Source organism: Bison bison, unplaced genomic scaffold (assembly GCF_000754665.1).
Source record: "Bison bison bison isolate TAMUID 2011002044 unplaced genomic scaffold, Bison_UMD1.0 scf7180017864456, whole genome shotgun sequence".
NCBI classification, from domain to species: Eukaryota; Metazoa; Chordata; class Mammalia; order Artiodactyla; family Bovidae; genus Bison; species Bison bison.
This window is the reverse complement of record NW_011495018.1, coordinates 30,040,481-30,057,426: the sequence shown is the minus strand read 5'-3', so window position 1 is coordinate 30,057,426 and position 16,946 is coordinate 30,040,481. Positions and strand designations below refer to the sequence as shown.

The 16,946-nt window shown below is 41.3% G+C and overlaps 1 protein-coding gene and 1 pseudogene across 1 annotated transcript in view; both read right to left on the bottom strand.

Moving 5' to 3' along the window:
* Positions 1 to 13,553, bottom strand: part of LOC105002722 (cytochrome P450 2C23-like) — a 28,322-nt gene extending 14,769 nt beyond the window's left edge. The window contains exons 1-2 of the mRNA XM_010859535.1: positions 13,240 to 13,553; positions 11,100 to 11,262 (exon numbers count right to left, since the gene is read on the bottom strand). Coding sequence (XP_010857837.1) covers positions 11,100 to 11,262; positions 13,240 to 13,422 — 346 coding nt within the window. The 5' untranslated portion in view covers positions 13,423 to 13,553. The remainder of the gene's footprint in view (positions 1 to 11,099; positions 11,263 to 13,239) is intronic.
* Positions 13,554 to 14,269: 716 nt separating this feature from the next.
* Positions 14,270 to 16,041, bottom strand: LOC105002721 (annotated as a pseudogene).
* Between the last annotated feature and the right edge of the window lie 905 nt (positions 16,042 to 16,946).

Here is a 16,946-nt window from a genome sequence, read left to right as displayed (position 1 = left end):
GCCTGGAGAATCCCAGGGACGGGGGAGCCTGGTGGGCTGCCCGTCTCTGGGGTCGCACAGAGTCGGACACGACTGAAGCGACTTAGCAGCAGCAGCAGCAGCAGCAGCTATTATATAATTATAGTTATTACAATAATAATTCAAGTCAATAATAATCCAATTATTATAATGTCTAACATTTATTATTATTGTCTAACATTATAATGTCTAACATTATTATGACTAACATTATTATTAGATAATAATAATGTTATTATTATTATCTAATGTTAGATAATGTCTAACATTATTATTATTGAACTTTAGGAATATTTTCATCTCTTCAAATTTTTAACTGTTTTTACATCATCTTTAAATCAAAAGGCAATCATAAATGTGGCAAAATTATTTATTTAATTCTTAATTAGACTTTCAAATATTGCTGTGTCTTTTGCACTTCATTTATTCTTCCATTTATTTAATAAATTTTCATTACTTTCCTGTGCCAACAAAGGCATTTTGCTCACCATCCCGCTCTACAAGGGTTAGATCATTAGCCACTGCAGTCACTGAAAGGCATTTAGGGTGGAGATCAGGGATGAGGTACCCTGTGCTCTGGGGAAACTGACAGAATGGGCCTTCATATAGTTAGATATTTTCAGGAGAAAATTTTATGATCTCAATTTTATTCATTTTCTCATCCTTAGAAAAGCACTAAAATCACTTCAGGAGACATCCAATCCTTGTGACTAGGAGCAGCCTTCTACCGAGATGGGTGTTGATTGCAAGTACCCCCTTCACCAAATCATTTTATATACTGACTTTCCCGTCTCGCTCTTCAGAGTTCTTCAGAGCTCTTCAGAGCTCTTCAGAGCTATCTGAGGGGCTGTCTCCTGGGCTGTAGGCCTCAGGAAGTCCCCAAATAAAAGTGAACTCACAGCTCTCACGTTGTGTACTTTTTGTTTAGTTGACACCTGCTATGCATATAGCAGATCCTAAAAATATTACTACTGTGAACGTTCATGTTTATATTTTCCCACATCCTGTATTATCTCTCAAGATAGTTTCTACAAACAAATTCCTCCATCATTGTGAATGTCTCTTTGGAGAAGTTTGGTTGTTAAGGGGCAAGAAACCGGGGGCAGTAACTCAAGGGGCTTGTGAGGTGAGTGCTATGGAATCCTCACATGCTCCTGGGAATGGTCCAGTGGAGAGTGAGTTTATCAGTCACAGTCCAACCAAGAAAAGAGAAGCCTCTCTAAGTATTTAAAACAAAGGAAATTTAATCCAGGGAATTTGTTTTAGGGTGATGGAAACACTGAGAGGTTAAACCAGGGACAGCCAGACAACTGATAATTATCAACAGCAGAAAACTGCTGCCATCTTCCCATGGAAGGGACAAAGGAGCTCAATGGCTGGGGTTACCTGGCCAGAATTGGAACCAGAGTGGTCCTGTTCTGAAGGAGCTGGAGTTATGGGGGACATGCAGCTCTTGTAAGAGATGCTATCTGAGGCACAGACAGGGGGACCTCTGGCTCTCCTTCCATTCCCCAGCCTCTTGCCAGTGCCTCTCTTTAGTTGATCTCAGCCAGAGCCAGCTGTGGGAATTTCAGTCTGCAGCACCTGTAGCACTGGGAACCAGGGCAAATAAGGCAAGAAAGGCAAGTGGCTTTTAAGACAAAAGGACAGCAATGGATAATCTGGGATGGAGAAGGCACTACCAAAGAAGTAAGATCCTTGTGAAGGTGAGATGCTATAGGGACATTTGTCTATTGTAACCCAGGGAAAAAAGCAGAGTGTGGGTGCAGAGGCAGATAGACCTACAGATAAAACGTTAAGAAACAGAAAATTCCTTTCTGATGCTTCTGTTGTTACAATGAGTTATGATACAATGGTTCTAAGAGAGAAAATGCATAGTGGGGGTGTGAATACGAGTAGAAAAAGGAGCCAGACAGAGAAACATGTAGTAAGAGGCTAATTGAGGTTTAAAGGTATTAATTTAAAGGGAAGTCAGTGTAATTATTGAGAGAATTTCTCTAGCTGTGTTTATCTTCTGAGTACAAACACAGAGAAGATGGTTGAATTCTTCCAGGGCTCAAGTAGATGCCAGGTAAAGGTGATAGCGGGAGAGTGCTAAAATATTTTCTAGGGACTGATTACAATAAGTGAGCTATGTGAAAGCTGCTTTGATTCACTGATGCTGTCAGTTAAAAGTTTAAGGCCAAAGCTCTTGATAATATCTATTTCAGAGGGAAATCTGACATCTTGTTTTTGTTGTGTAATCATTAAGTTGTGTCCAACTCAGTGACCCTATGGACTATATAGCCCACCAGGCTCCTCTGTCCATGGCATTTCCCAGGCAAGAATACTGGAATGGGTTGCCATTTCCTTCTCCAGGGGATCTTTCTGACCCAGTGACTGAACCTATATCCCTATTTCTAAATTAAAAAGCTTTTGGAGAGTCGAGATCTGGGATTATACATATGAATCTCACACACAGAAGTCAGTCTCTTCTATGAATAGAGTTCAGCTTTGGTCCAGGGTTGTCTGTGACTCAATGCAGAAGTCTCTCTAATTCTGGCCTCCACTGCAGGAACACTTGGCTCCCACTTAAACTTCTGTTCTTCGGGTTTTCTTGTATCAGTGCTAAGGTGACACTTTCCTCTTCCACCTGTTTGTTGAGGGCAGATTGCATTTCCAGAGTGAACCACAGCCATATCTCTCACCCCTCATTCTCTTCTGTAGTGTGCCCACCACCCCTTCCCCATCAAGAAAGGAAACCTAATTCCTGTCCATTTGGATTAGGGTTGGCTTTTGGGAATTACTTGCAATGAATAAAATGGTTCTATGTTCTGAGATTTGGTCTGAAGAAGCTTCACAGCTTGAAATGCTCACATGCTTCCTCAGGATGCCCCCTCCTGGACTCCAGGTGCCAGCGAGAAGCCCAAGCTACATGGGCAGGCCACTGGCAGATGCTCTGTTGACAGGCCCAGCTGAGCTCAACCTTTGGGTCATCCCCAAAAGCCAGACTTGTAAACAAAGAAGCCTCCATGTGATTTCAGCCCTCAGCTATTCGAATCACCCTTAGCAGCTTTATTTGGGAAACACAAAAGGATATCTGCTAAGGCCCAAGGCCTTGTGGATCAGAGAAAAGCCAATTCCACTATGTCTTATTCAAATTCCTGATCACAGAGTCCCTGAGCATTAAAAAGGCTGGGGGGTGGAGGGTACTGTTTTACATCCCTGAGTCTGGGGTGGTTTGTTACACAAGAGATAACTGGAATACTTTCCGATTTTTCTCGCTTTGTTCAGAATGTATACCTATAATGTAAATGCATTTTAAAACATACACTTCTTTATCGCACCTGCATCCCTGCTGGTGGGTGGTGTTCCAAGGAAGCAACGCCCTCTCCACACTCACTGTTTTGGGGCAAGTATGTGCATGGGTGAATAATTACATAGCTGTTTACTTCTATTTTTGTAAACTAGATTCCTCAATAGGTCTCTACAGTTTATATGTCCGTAGATATAGTAGATTACTTTCCAAAAATGTTATAGCATCTGCACTCTTCCAGGGAAAGAATGCGGAGAAGGCAATGGCACCCCACTCCAGTACTCTTGCCTGGAAAATCCTATGGGCGGAGAAGGCTGGTAGGCTGCAGGCCAAGAGGTCGCTAAGAGTCGGACACAACTGAGCAACTTCACTTTCATTTTCGTGCATCGGAGAAGGAAATGGCAACCCACTCCAGTGTTCTTGCCTGGAGAATCCCAGGGACAGGGGAGCCTGGTGGGCTGCCGAATATGGGGTCGCACAGAATCAGACACGACTGAAGCGACTTAGCAGCAGCAGCAGGTAAAGAATGAATGGCTATTTAGCCATACCTTTAAGAGTACCAAGTTATTTTAAATTTTGTATTTTAGTGAGTGAACAATGGCATCTAAAACTGGTGTATAGATTGAATGAGTAAGGTAAAGTAAGGACTCGAGCTGTTGCAATTCACCAATGAGATAAATGTTTAAAGATTAAGACACTGGGTAAAATAGTGAGTTGATGGTTAACAGGAAATATTTCAACAACTTGATTAGTTAGACACAAAATCTGCAGTGCTATATTACACAGTTCAAAGATCACTAGGCCAGAAAGCTATCTGGCATTTTAGCAGATATTTCATTTACAAAGATGTTATGGGTTGAATTGTTTCCCCTCAAAATACGTTGATGTCCTGGTCCTGGTATCTATGAATTACAGCCTTATTTCTAAATAAGGTCATTACAGCCAATATAATGACCTTATTTGGAAATAGGATCTTTGCAGAGGTAATCAAGTTAAAATGAGATTAGTGAAAGTGAAAGTCACTCAGTCCTATCTGACTCTTTGTGACCCCATGGACAATTCTCCAGGCCAGCATACTGGAGTGGGTAGCCTTTCCTTTCTCCAGGGGATCTTCCCAACCCAGGGATCGAACCCAGGTCTCCCGCATTGTGGGCGGATTCTTTACCAGCTGAGCCATAAGGGAAGCCCAAGAATACTGGAGAGGGCAGCCTATTCGTTCTCCAGTGGATCTTCCCAACTCAGGAATCGAACTGGGGTCACCTGCATTTCAGGCAGATTCTTTACCAACTGAGTTATGAGGGAAGCCAAATGAGATTAGGGTGGGTACAATCCAATATGACTGTTCAATGCAGTTTAGTTGCTCAGTTGTGTCTGACTCTTTGCAACCCATGGACTGCAGCATGCCAGGCTTCCCTGTCCATCACCAATTCCCAGAGCTTGCTCAAACTCACATCCATAGAGTGGGTGATGCCATCCAAACTTCTCATCCTCTGACATCCCTGTCTCCTCCTGCCTTCAATCTTTTCCAGCATCAGGGTCTTTTCAGATGACTCAGTTCTTCACATTAGGTGGCCAAAGTATTGGAGTTTCAGCTTCAACATCAGTCCTTCCAATGAATATTCAGGACTGGTTTCCTTTAGCATGGACTGGTTGGATCTCCTTGCAGTCCAAGGGACTCTCAAGAGTCTTCTCCAACACCACAGTTCAAAAGCATCAATTCTACACCACTCAGCTTTCTTTATGGTCCAACTCTCACATCCATACACAACTACTGGAAAAACCATAGCTTTGACTAGATAGACCTTTGTTGGCAAAGTAATGTCTCTGCTTTTTAACAGGCTGTCTAGGTTAGTCATAACTTTCCTTCCAAGGAGTAAGTGTCTTTTAATTTCATGGCTGCCATCACTACCTGCAGTGATTTTGGAGCCCCAAAAAATAAAGTCTGTCACTGTTTCCATTGTTTCCCCATCTATGCCATTAAGTGATGGGACCAGATGCCATGATCTTAGTTTTCTGAATGTTGAGCTTTAAGCCAACTTTTTCACTCTCCTCTTTCACTTTCATCAAGAGGCTCTTCAGTTCCTCTTCGCTTTCTGCCATAAGAGTGGCGTCATCTGCGTATCTGAGGTTATTGATATTTTTCCCTGCAGTCTTGATTCTAGTTTGTCTTTCTTCCAGCCCAGTGTTTCTCATGATGTACTCTGCATATAAGTTAAATAAGCAGAGTGACAATATACAGCCTTGACGTACTCCTTTCCCAGTTTGGAACCAGTCTGTTGTTCCATGCCCAGTTCTAACTACTGCTTCTTGACCTTCATACAGATTTCTCAGGAGGCAGGTAAGGTGGTCTGGTATTCCCATCTCTTTATGAATTTTCCACAGTTTGTTGTGATACACACAAAGGCTTTGGCATCATCAACAAAGTGGAAGTAGATGTTTTTCTGGAACTCTCTTTTTTGCTTTTTTGATGATCCAGTGGCTGTTGGCAATTTGATCTCTGGTTCCTCTGCCTTTTCTAAATCCATTTTGAACATCTGAATGTTCACAGTTCACTTACTGGTCATAGTCAACCAAGAGAACCACTGGTCATAGCAAACACCCTCTTCTAACAACACAAGAGAAGACTACACAAGGACATCACCAGATGGTCAACACCAAAATCAGATTGATTATATTCTTTGCAGCCAAAGATGGAGAAGCTCTATACAAACAGCAAAAACAAGACTGGGAGCTGACTGTGGCTCAGATCATGAACTCCTTATTGCGGAATTCAGACTTAAGTTGAAGACAGTAAGGAAAACCACTAGACCATTCAGGTATGACCTAAATTAAGTCCCTTATGATTATACAGTGGAAGTGACAAATAGAATCAAGGGATTAGGTCTGATGGAGTACCTGAAGAACTATGGACAAAGTTTCATGACATTGTACAGGAGGCAGTGATCAAGACCATACCCAAGGGAAAAAAAACTCAAGAAGGCAAAATGGCTGTCTGAGGAGGCCTTACAAAAAGCTGAGAAAAGAAAAGACACCAAAGGCAAAGGAGAAAAGGAAAGATATACCCATTTGAATTCAGAGTTCCAAAGAATAGCAGGGAGAATAAGAAAGCCTTCCTCGGTGATCAATGCAAAGAAATAGAGGAAAACAATAGGATGGGAAAGACTAGAGATCTCTTCAGGAAAATTAGAGATACCAAGGGAACATTTCATGCAAAGATGGGTACAATAAAAGACAGAAATGGTATGGATCTAACAGAAGCAGAAGACAGTTAGAAGAGGTGGCAAGGATACACAGAAGAACTATACAAAAAAAATCTTCATGACCCAGATAATCACGATGGTGTGATCACTGACCTGGAGCCAGACATCCTGGAATTCTAAATCAAGTGGGCCTTAGGAAGCATCACTACAAACAAAGCTAGTGGAGGTGATGGAATTCCAGTTGAGCTATTTCAGATCCTAAAAGATGATGCTGTTACAGTGCTGCACTCAATATGCCAGCAAACTTGGAAACTCAGCAGTGGTCACAGGACTTGAAAAGGTCAGTTTTCATTCCAATCCCAAAGAAAGGCAATGCCAGAGAATGTTCAAACATGACTGTATGCTTCTAGGAAGGGGAAACTTGGACACAGAGACATGCAAACAACAGAAAATGCCATGTGAACATGAATCAGAGATTAAGGCAATACATCTACAAGTCAAGGAACAAAAAAGTTACCAGAAAAGCACCAGAAGCCAGGAGAGAAGCAGGAAACCTTTTCTCCCTCACAAGCTCTCAGAAGGAACCAACCTCACTAACGTCTTAATCTCAGATTTCTAGACTCCAAAACTGTAAGACAATAAAATTCTGTCATCCTAAGGTTTGTACCCAGTTTTTGGTACATTATGACAGCCCTAGGAAACTAATACAGAAGGAAAACTAAAATACCAGTGAATGGCTTTTCTCTTTGTTATTTTCCAGGATAGAAAGTTTTAGGAAAAGAAAAGCTGAATTAATGGCAACCCACTCCAGTATTCTTGCCTAGAGAATCCCATAGGCTAGGAGCCTGGCAGGCCACAGTCCATGGGGTCACAAGAGTTGGACACAAGTTAGTGACTAAACCAACCAATCACCATTACAGGCATTACAGGCAAGTGAGAAGCCTGTAACAATAATTTTATAGGAAAGTTGAAAAACCAACATTCTCAGAGTTGTGAAAACGGCAATTTTTTCCCCCTCTTGAGCTCAATCACACAATTGCACTCATCTCACATGCTAGGAAAGTAATGCTCAAAATTCTCCAAGCCAGGCTTCAGCAATATGTGAACCGTGAACTTTCAGATGTTCAAGCTGGTTTTAGAAAAGGCACAGGAACCAGAGATCAAATTGCCAACATCCACTGGATCATGGAAAAAGCAAGAGAGTTCCAGAAAAGCATCTATTTCTGCCTTATTGACGATGCCAAAGCCTTTGACTGTGTGTATTGCAACAAACTGTGGAAAATTCTGAAAGAGATGGGAATAGCAGACCACCTGACCTGCCTCTTGAGAAACCTGTATGCAGATCAAGAAGCAACAGTTAGAACTGGACATGGAACAACAGACTGGTTCCAAATAGGAAAAGGAGTACGTCAAGGCTGTATATTGTCACCCTGCTTATTTAACTTCTATGTAGAGTACATCATGAGAAATGCTGGGCTGGAAGAAACACAAGCCGGAATCAAGATTGCTGGGAGAAATATCAATAACCTCAGATATGCAGATGACACCATCTGCAGAAAGTGAGGAGGAACTAAAGAGCCTCTTGATGAAAGTGAAAGAGGAGAATGAAAAAGCTGGGTTAAAGCTCAACAACAGAAAACTAAGATCATGGCACCCACTTCCATCACTTCATGGGAAATAGATGGGGAAACAGTGGAAACAGTGTCAGACTTTTATTTTTGGGGGCTCCAAAATCACTGCAGATGGTGATTGCAGCCATGAAATTAAAAGACGCTTACTCCTTGGAAGGAAAGTTATGACCAACCTAGACAGCATATTAAAAAGCAGAGACATTACTTTGTCAACAAAGGTCCATCTAGTCAAGGCTATTGTTTTTCCAGTAGTCAAGTATGGATGTGAGAGTTGGACTCTAAAGAAAGCTGAGCACCAAAGAATTGATGCTTTTGAACTGTGGTGTCAGAGAAGACTCTTGAGAGTCCCTTGGACTGCAAGGAGATCCAACCAGTCCATCCTAAAGGAGATAAGTCCTGGGTGTTTATTGGGAGGACTGATGCTGAAGCTGAAACTCCAATACTTTGGCCACCTCATGCAAAGAGTTGACTCATTGGAAAAGACCCTGATGCTGGGAGGGATTGGGGGCAGGAGGAGAAGGGGACGACAGAGGATGAGATGGCTGGATGGCATCACTGACTCGATGGACATGCGTGTGAGTGAACTCTGGGAGTTGGTGATGGACAGGGAGGCCTGGTATGCTGCGGTTCATGGGGTTGCAAAGCGTCGGACATGACTGAGCAACTGAACTGAACTGAGCTCAATCCAGCCCAATACCTTCTGCTCCAGTTAAAAATTAATTTCAGGGTTTCCCTGGTGGTAGTGGTAGAGTCTGCCTGCCAATGCTGGAGACATGGATTCAATCCCTAGCCAGGATATATTCCACATGCCACAGAGCGAAAAATCCCGTGCACCACAAGTATTGAGCCTGTGCCCTAGAGACCAGGACCCACAACTGCTGAGCCCACGGTGCAGCTACAGAAGCCTGCGTACCCCAGGGCCCGTGCTTCACAGCAAGAGAAGCCACTGCTATGAGAAGCCCACGAACCACAAGGAGGAGCAGCCTCCACTTGCTGCGACTAGGGGAAAGCCTGTGCAGCAACGAAGATTCTGCAGATACAAATATAAACAAATAAAAAATTAATTCCAAACCTCACACACAGCCAACGTAATCAACTTGTTTTTAAAAAAAAATGGGAAGAAATAGAGGGAAGGTTTGGTTGCTTCTTTAGGTAAGCATGTATATCTAATGTAAGAGAGATTAAAAATTGTTTCTCTTTCATCACTTAGTACACTGCATAATATTTAATTAATTATTCATAAATATGCTTTGAAAAGAATTAAGTTTCTATTTCTTTGGGGCTTGCAATTTTACAATTTTTAAATGGATTAGAGGAGATTTTCAGGCTGTCCTAGGTTTTTTTTATTGTGTAATACTTCATATGTTTAAGTTTTGAAACATAGTAAGAAAATAATTATCTGTGAGCCTGTTGTCCCACTGAAGAACTTGAACTTGACTAAGTACCACTGTAGCTCCCTGTGTGTTACCACTCTGATCTTACCACCCTCTCTCCACCCCCTCACTCCCACCTCTCCATCCCCCCACCAGTCCCAAACCAGGAGCTGACATTGAAAACACAGTAATTTCTGTACCTAGTCATCTGTTTGTTGTTGCTGCCACTATGTCACTGCAATCTTTGTACCCTGTGAAATGACACCCCAAACATGGCTCTCTAAATCGTAAGACCTTTGGGTAACAACTTTTATTTTCAAAATGTTCCCAGATTGCTTTTTTTAAAATCACAATCATATTTGCAGATTTATCTTAAAGGGAACTTGGAGTCTGTTTTTGATGTTTATCTCAATAGAATTTTCGGAGTATCTGCTGTACAATTAAAAAAAATATCTGTTTTTTGTCCCCATTCATGGGACACAGCTTCTAAATCCTTGGATTTTCCCACTTCTAACACAGAAGTTTGTTATTCATGCTGAGCCTCTGGGATCACACTTGAGTTTATGATAATGAGGTAACTCATGGTAGATTCCTTAACACTGTCAAGATGGAGTTGGCCCCAGAAAGATGAACTTTGTATTTAGAGAACTGAAGCTTTCACCCAAGTGATATCAGCCAGACCTTAGGACTTTCAAGGAATGGAAGAAGCTAGAGACTGAGTTCTATCAGATGGCCAATCAATCAATCAACTGTGCTCAAGTAATGAAGTTCCAGTGAAAACCTCCCGACACCGAAGCTCTGATGAGATTCTGAGTTGGTGAATATACCAACACATTGAATGGGCAATGCATTCTGATTCCTTGCAAGAGAATGAATACAGAAGCTCTGCATCTGGGGCACTCCTAAACCTTGTCCAACGTGTCTCTCCATTTGTAGCTTTCATATGTAATAGAATTGTGATTGTAAGTATGGCATCTTCCTGAGTTCTGTGAGTCATTCCAGTAAATTATTGAACCTAGGTGGTCATGGAAACCCTGAATTTTTAGCCAGCTGGTTATAAGTGTGGGTAATCTGGAGACCTCTGAACTTGTGGCTGACAATAGAAGCGAGGGTAGTCTTTTGGAGAATGATGCCCTTAACGTAAGGCTTACCAGGTGGTCACTAGTGGTGAAGAAACTGCCTGCTACTGTAGGAGACATGAGACCTGGGTTTGATTCCTGTGTCGGGAAGATCCCCTAGAGAAGGGCATGGCAACCCACTCCAGTATTCTTGGCTGGGGAATTCCATGAACAGATTAGTCTAGCAGGCCACAGTCCATAGGGTCACAAAGAATGGGACATGACTGAAGCGACTTAGCAGGCGCGTGTGCGACTTAGCATGCATGTGCACGCGCGCGCTCACACACACACACACACACACACACATACTTAACATATGGAGTATGGACTAACTCTGAGTAGTTAGTATCTGAATTGCAGTGCAGTATTGCAGCATCTAATTTATCGCTTGTTGCAAAACAGATACTCATTAGGTTAATCACACTTTTTTGCTAAAAAGAATTAACTTGTATTTTGAAACATACCATATCCTCTCTGGGTATCGTCAATAATAGGAAAATGTGCTCTGCCAAGGAATTCATCACCTTGGTCAATTAGAGCTTCCTTCACCACTTCATATCCATGTAAGACCACAGTGGTCTGGGATCCAAGGTGCAGAGTGTAAACAGGTCCATATTGTTTGGCCAACTGTAAAGAGATGCAAACAACTATAAGGGCTATTGTGAAATCTCTCCATTGGAGGCTTTGGTGGGAATTAACTAATGATTCACACGTAGCTTAGACTTTGCTCCATTAAGTTCCTTTCAGTCATTTAACCTGGGCGACAGTCATGGATTCATTCTTTCCTTCATCTATACATGCAACCACTGAGCAATATAAATATTTACTAAGCAATTATATTCTGTTAGACATTGTGCCAGGAACCCTCACGGAACTTAGAGTCTAGTGGAAGTAACAGGAGCAAAACAAACTACATTTGCAATACAAGCTGCACATGATTCTATGAAAGTGGTAAAGAATGTACTTATGCTAGATGATAATGGGAAAACTTAACAAAATAGATGAGAATTCTATGAGGAGGTGACGTTTAAGAAAAAACTAGAGATGAGAAGGAAGCAGCCATGACAAGACAAAGAGAGCTTACTTAGTAGATATTAAAAAGAATGAAATTACATATTTATGATAGCATTGTGTCAAGGGGAAAAATAGAGTACTAAAACAGCTGCCAGCTAGGGATTTGTTTTCAAATGTATTTTACATCCATGCATGTGAATTTAAAGTAGCCATTTGAAAGTACTTATGTGAAGATGTATGATGGTATGGAAACATGTTCATGTTCTAGTTGAACAAAAATAAAGTTACATTTAAAGATCCATATGCATATTACAATCCTCCATTTTTTTAAGTAAAATTCTTAAATGGCAAAACTTACTGAACTTGCCACCTCTTTTTTCTTTCTGCCTTTCCTACACTTTTTAAAACTTACACTTAAATGGTAGAGAATTTTGCTACTTTCTGTTTTCTCTGTCCAAGGAGAATGAAACTACTTTCTTGGTTCCTCTGAAGGAGTGTCTCTCTGTACTTTGGGGCACAAAACATCAGGCCCTTCCCTTCCAACCTCACCCTCAGCTGATGATGTTGCTCCCTATTTCACAGAGATAATAGAAGGAAGAGAATGTCCACGTGCTGCTACCATAGCTTCTTGTTCACTAGAATCTGTACCCATATACATAGTTCTCTGTTAATATAAATGACTCTCCATGCCCCGAAAAAGGCCCAATCCTCCAGCTTATGCACTGGATTCCATTCCCTTTTAGCTATGGCAACTTGACTTTCCTTTTTTACAGCAATATTGAACATCACCCTATTTCTCTTCCTCCCCCAGTCCCTGGCAACCACCATTCTACTCCCTACTTCTATGACTCTTTTGGAGTCCCCATGTAAGTGAGTTCATATAGTATTTGTCCTTCTGTGCCTGGCTTCTATAATTTAGGATATCCTCCAGGTTCATCAATGTTGCTGTCAGTGACAGGATTTCCTCCTTCATTAAGGGGAAATAATATTCCTCGGTATGTGCGTGTGTGTGCGCACGTGCACATTGTACTTTCTTTATTCATTGGTCAGACGACAGTAATTAGGGAATTTTTGGAGAATGTATACTTGCACAATGAACTCAAAGGAGTGAATGTCAGTTGGGGAGCAGAGCTGAGTTGTGTGAGAGCAAGGTGTGAGGATCACTCTTCAAAAGGAGGATCACAAATTATCCCATAGATTAGTCTGAAATAGTAATAATAACATAAAAGGACATTATTTACATTTTTCTTTTACATTTGATTGTCTTTTGGTTAGTGTTACATGCAGAGAGGTTTAGAAGACTTTTGGTTAAAATATGTTCTGACTTCAGAATTTTCCCATTCACTAGAATTCAATCTGTATCTCAGGTCAGGTTAACACACTTCACTGTCACCTCTAAAGTGATCCAATTCAGAAAAAAATAAAGGGGGTGGGGGAGAACATCTGTCTTGTAATACAGAAATAGATACACCAAAGTGCCTTAGCAGTGAGTAAAACTATTAATAAGAAAAGTTAAAGATGACACAAAGATAATCTGAAGGTGACTCCCCTTTACCTGGAGATGACCAGCCCCTAATAAAACCCCCTTACCTTGGAAAGAGATGCAGGGATGTCCTTGAGGTTTAGTTGCATCAGATTCCCAATGATGGGAAGGGGAGTTGGACCAGGAGGGAGCTTTCCCAAACCTTTGTGACTTTTCTTCCACACAAAAAGAAAAACCAGGCAAGTGACACAAATCACAAGAGCAAGAGTAGTGATTTCCAGTCGTTCCATCTTGGTTACTCGGTGTTAGTAACTGTTTGGGTTGCTTGTTAGCGGAGTTTTGTACACACCCGGGGTATGATCTCTAAGTCAAAGGCTGGTCTGAGTTCTTGGACTTAGCAAACAAACAACCTGGAATTGGTTTGGGTCGTATTTACCTTCCTGAAGCTTGAGATCAGGATGGATTCATACCTTTCCTACCTCTCATTCACAAAATCTGCAATTTTTGATTTTTTAAGCCTCTCCTTTCATGTACTATTTCCTTTAAGCACTAACAATACATTAACTATAAAGCTGGGGGATTTCAAGGTACAAACTTTTAGGTATAAAATAAACTACAAGGACATATGGTACAATATGGAGAATATAGCCAATATTTATAACCCTTGAAATGTGCAAACCATTATATTGTATGCCTGTAATGTATACTATTGTATAGCAACTATACTTCAATAATTTTTAAAAAGCTAGCCAAATTTTTAAATTGCAATCTATAATGATTGTTTTTAAAAGTGTTAAACTAACCTTATATTCCTAGGATGGACATCTCTTCTTTCTCATGATGTAGTAAAACATTTTTATTTTCTGAATTTGATTTGCCATTACTTTGTTATGGATTTTTGTACTTATGTACATGTAGAGTATTGGTTTGCAATTTTGTTCTCTGTAATGTGTTTGTCTGGTTTTAACATCAGATTTGATAGCCAGATAAAGTAATTTGGCAAATGTTCCATTTTTTCTTTTTAATAAATGAGTTTTTAAAGTTTTAATTAAAAGATTCGTGTTATTTTTCCTAAAAAGTTTGATAAAATACTACAGTGAAACAATCTGGTGCTTTCCTTATGGGAAATTTTTTTTTTAAGAGAAAAGTCCTTTTTTCCTCTTATTACAGCTGGCGTTTGACGCACACCAGGTAAGAAAAAAAGGAATACTGCAGGATGATGGGAAGACTGGACCTTTCACATTTTTGAGGTTGTAGCTGAACTTTCATTGGCGGTCCTAGTAAAATATGTAACTCTCTCTTCTAGGCAAGTCCTTCTTTCAGGTTTCGTTCAAACAATACCTTTACTCTCCCATAAGAATATGAGGATTCAGAGATTTTGAATAGGAAGATTCTCGTTGGGTAGCAGTCTCTTTAAATCATAAGCTGGCTATGTAGAGGGAAAGTTATGGAAGACTGGCAGGAGAGGAGGGTGAGAGAGAGAGAGAAATGTGTCTTCTCTGGGAACACTGGAAGAAAGCAAGTTTTTCAAAGTTATTGCTGGTATCTCGTGAAGGCCCAGGTTGCTACCGTGGTGAGGGCAAACAAAGGCACCACCACAGTTATGGTAACACCACTTGGCTCCCCTTCATTTTGAGGTCCTATGGGCCCATTCTGGTTCCAAATAGGAAAAGGAGTACGTCAAGGCTGTATAATGTCATCCTGCTTATTTAACTTATATTCAGAGTACATCATGAGAAACGTTGGGCTGGAAGAAGCACAACCTAGAATCAAGATTGCCGGGAGAAATATCAATAACCTCAGATATGCAGATGACACCATCCTTATGGACTAGGCAGAAAGTGATGAGGAACTAAAAAGCCTCTTGATCAAAGTGAAAGAGGAGAGTGAAAAAGTTGGCTTAAAGCTCAACATTCAGAAAACAAAGATCATGGCATCTGGTCCCATCACTTCATGGGAAATAGATGGGCAAACAGTGGAAACAGTGACAGACCTTATTTTTGGGGGCTCCAAAATCATTGCAGATGGTGATTGCAGCCATGAAATTAAAAGACGCTTACTCCCTGGGAAGGAAAGTTATGACCAACCTAGACAGCATATTAAAAAGCAGAGATATTACTCTGCCAACAAAGGTCCATCTAGTCAAGGCTATGGTTTCTCCAGTGGTCATGTATGGATGTGAGAGTTGGACTCTACAGAAAGTTGAGCACTGAAGAATTGATGCTTTTGAACTGTGGTGCTGGAGAAGACTCTTGAGAGTCCCTTGGACTGCAAGGAGATCCAACCAGTCCATCCTAAAGGAGACCAGTCCTGGGTGTACATTGGAAGGACTGATGCTGAGGCTGAAACTCCAATACTTTGACCACCTCATGTGAAGAGTTGACTCATTGGAAAAGACCCTGATGCTGGGAGGGATTGGGGGCAGGAGGAGAAGGGGATGACAGAGGATGAGATGGCTGGATGGCATCACCGACTTGATGCACATGAGTTTGGGTGAATTCCAGGAGTTGGTGATGGACAGGGAGGCCTGGCGTGCTGCGATTCATGCGATCACAAAGAGTCGGACACGACTGAGCGACTGAACTGAACTGGCCCCATTCTGCACCTGTAACCTGTGCTGCACTCTCAGGGACACAGCATAGCCTGCATTACAGAAAAGGTCTATGGCATCCTGGTGCAGCAGATTCTTTAGGTCTTGGCCATTGACCAAGCAGATCTTATCACCCTCCTGGAGCCACCCATCCAGAGCCCACAGCCCTATTCTCTTTGACGTGGCTGACGAAGATGCCACTATCATTGGAGACATACTGCTGATCTGTCCCACCGATGATGTTGAAGCCCAGGCCTGATGGTCCTCTAGTGAGACTGATCTCTTCCTCAGTAACCAAGTAATCTGTTCTTCTGTTCATAGCGAGGACTGGCACAGGTGAAGGTGAGAATCACTCCTGGCAGCAGCCACAACACTGCACTTTCGGTTTCATCAGCCCACGAACCCGTAAAAGGCCTTGTGGGAAAACTTTTGTTAATATAGCGAATTTTTTAAAAAGTTCTAGAAATGGATAATGGTGATAATTGTACAAAGTTGTGATTGTGCTTAATGCCACTGACCTGTACATTTAAAAGTGTTAAAATGATATACTTTATGTATATTTTACCATAATAAAGATAACAATTACCTAGTTGGTATTTGATAAATGTTCTCATTTGTATTTGCATTTAAGATAATTAATGCTTTTGCTGACTTATTCTTTGAGATAAATCTTACTATTAATAGCAATGTCTCAGAATCTAGACAATATTTTATGGCGAATTTGTTATAATAAATTTTTCAAAATCTAAAAAAACCTACTGTGGTTTCCTACTATTTATTATAGAAAACATTAGAACCATTTTATTCATTGCAAGTAATTCCCAAAAGCCAACCCCAATCCAAACGGTCAGGAATTAGGTTTCCTTTCTTGATGGGGAAGTGGTGGCGGGCACACTACAGAGAGAACGAGGGGTGAGAGATATGGCTGTGGTTTGCTCTGGGAAATGCAATCTGCCCTCAACAAGCAGGTGGAAGAGGAAAGTATCACCTTTGCACTGATGTAGGAAAACCTGAACAAAAGAAGTGGGAGCCAAGTTAGCACTAAAATTCATTGTTTCAACTTGACTATTTTTCACTAATTCCAGAACTCTCTGTATTTTTCCACAGCAGACTATTTGCTTCCATTAAACAACCTTATTAGGCTGCATTCATATATGCATTAGATGTGGGGCTAATAAGCTGGGATGGAGCCACTACGCTGGGATGGAGACACAGCCAGTGATA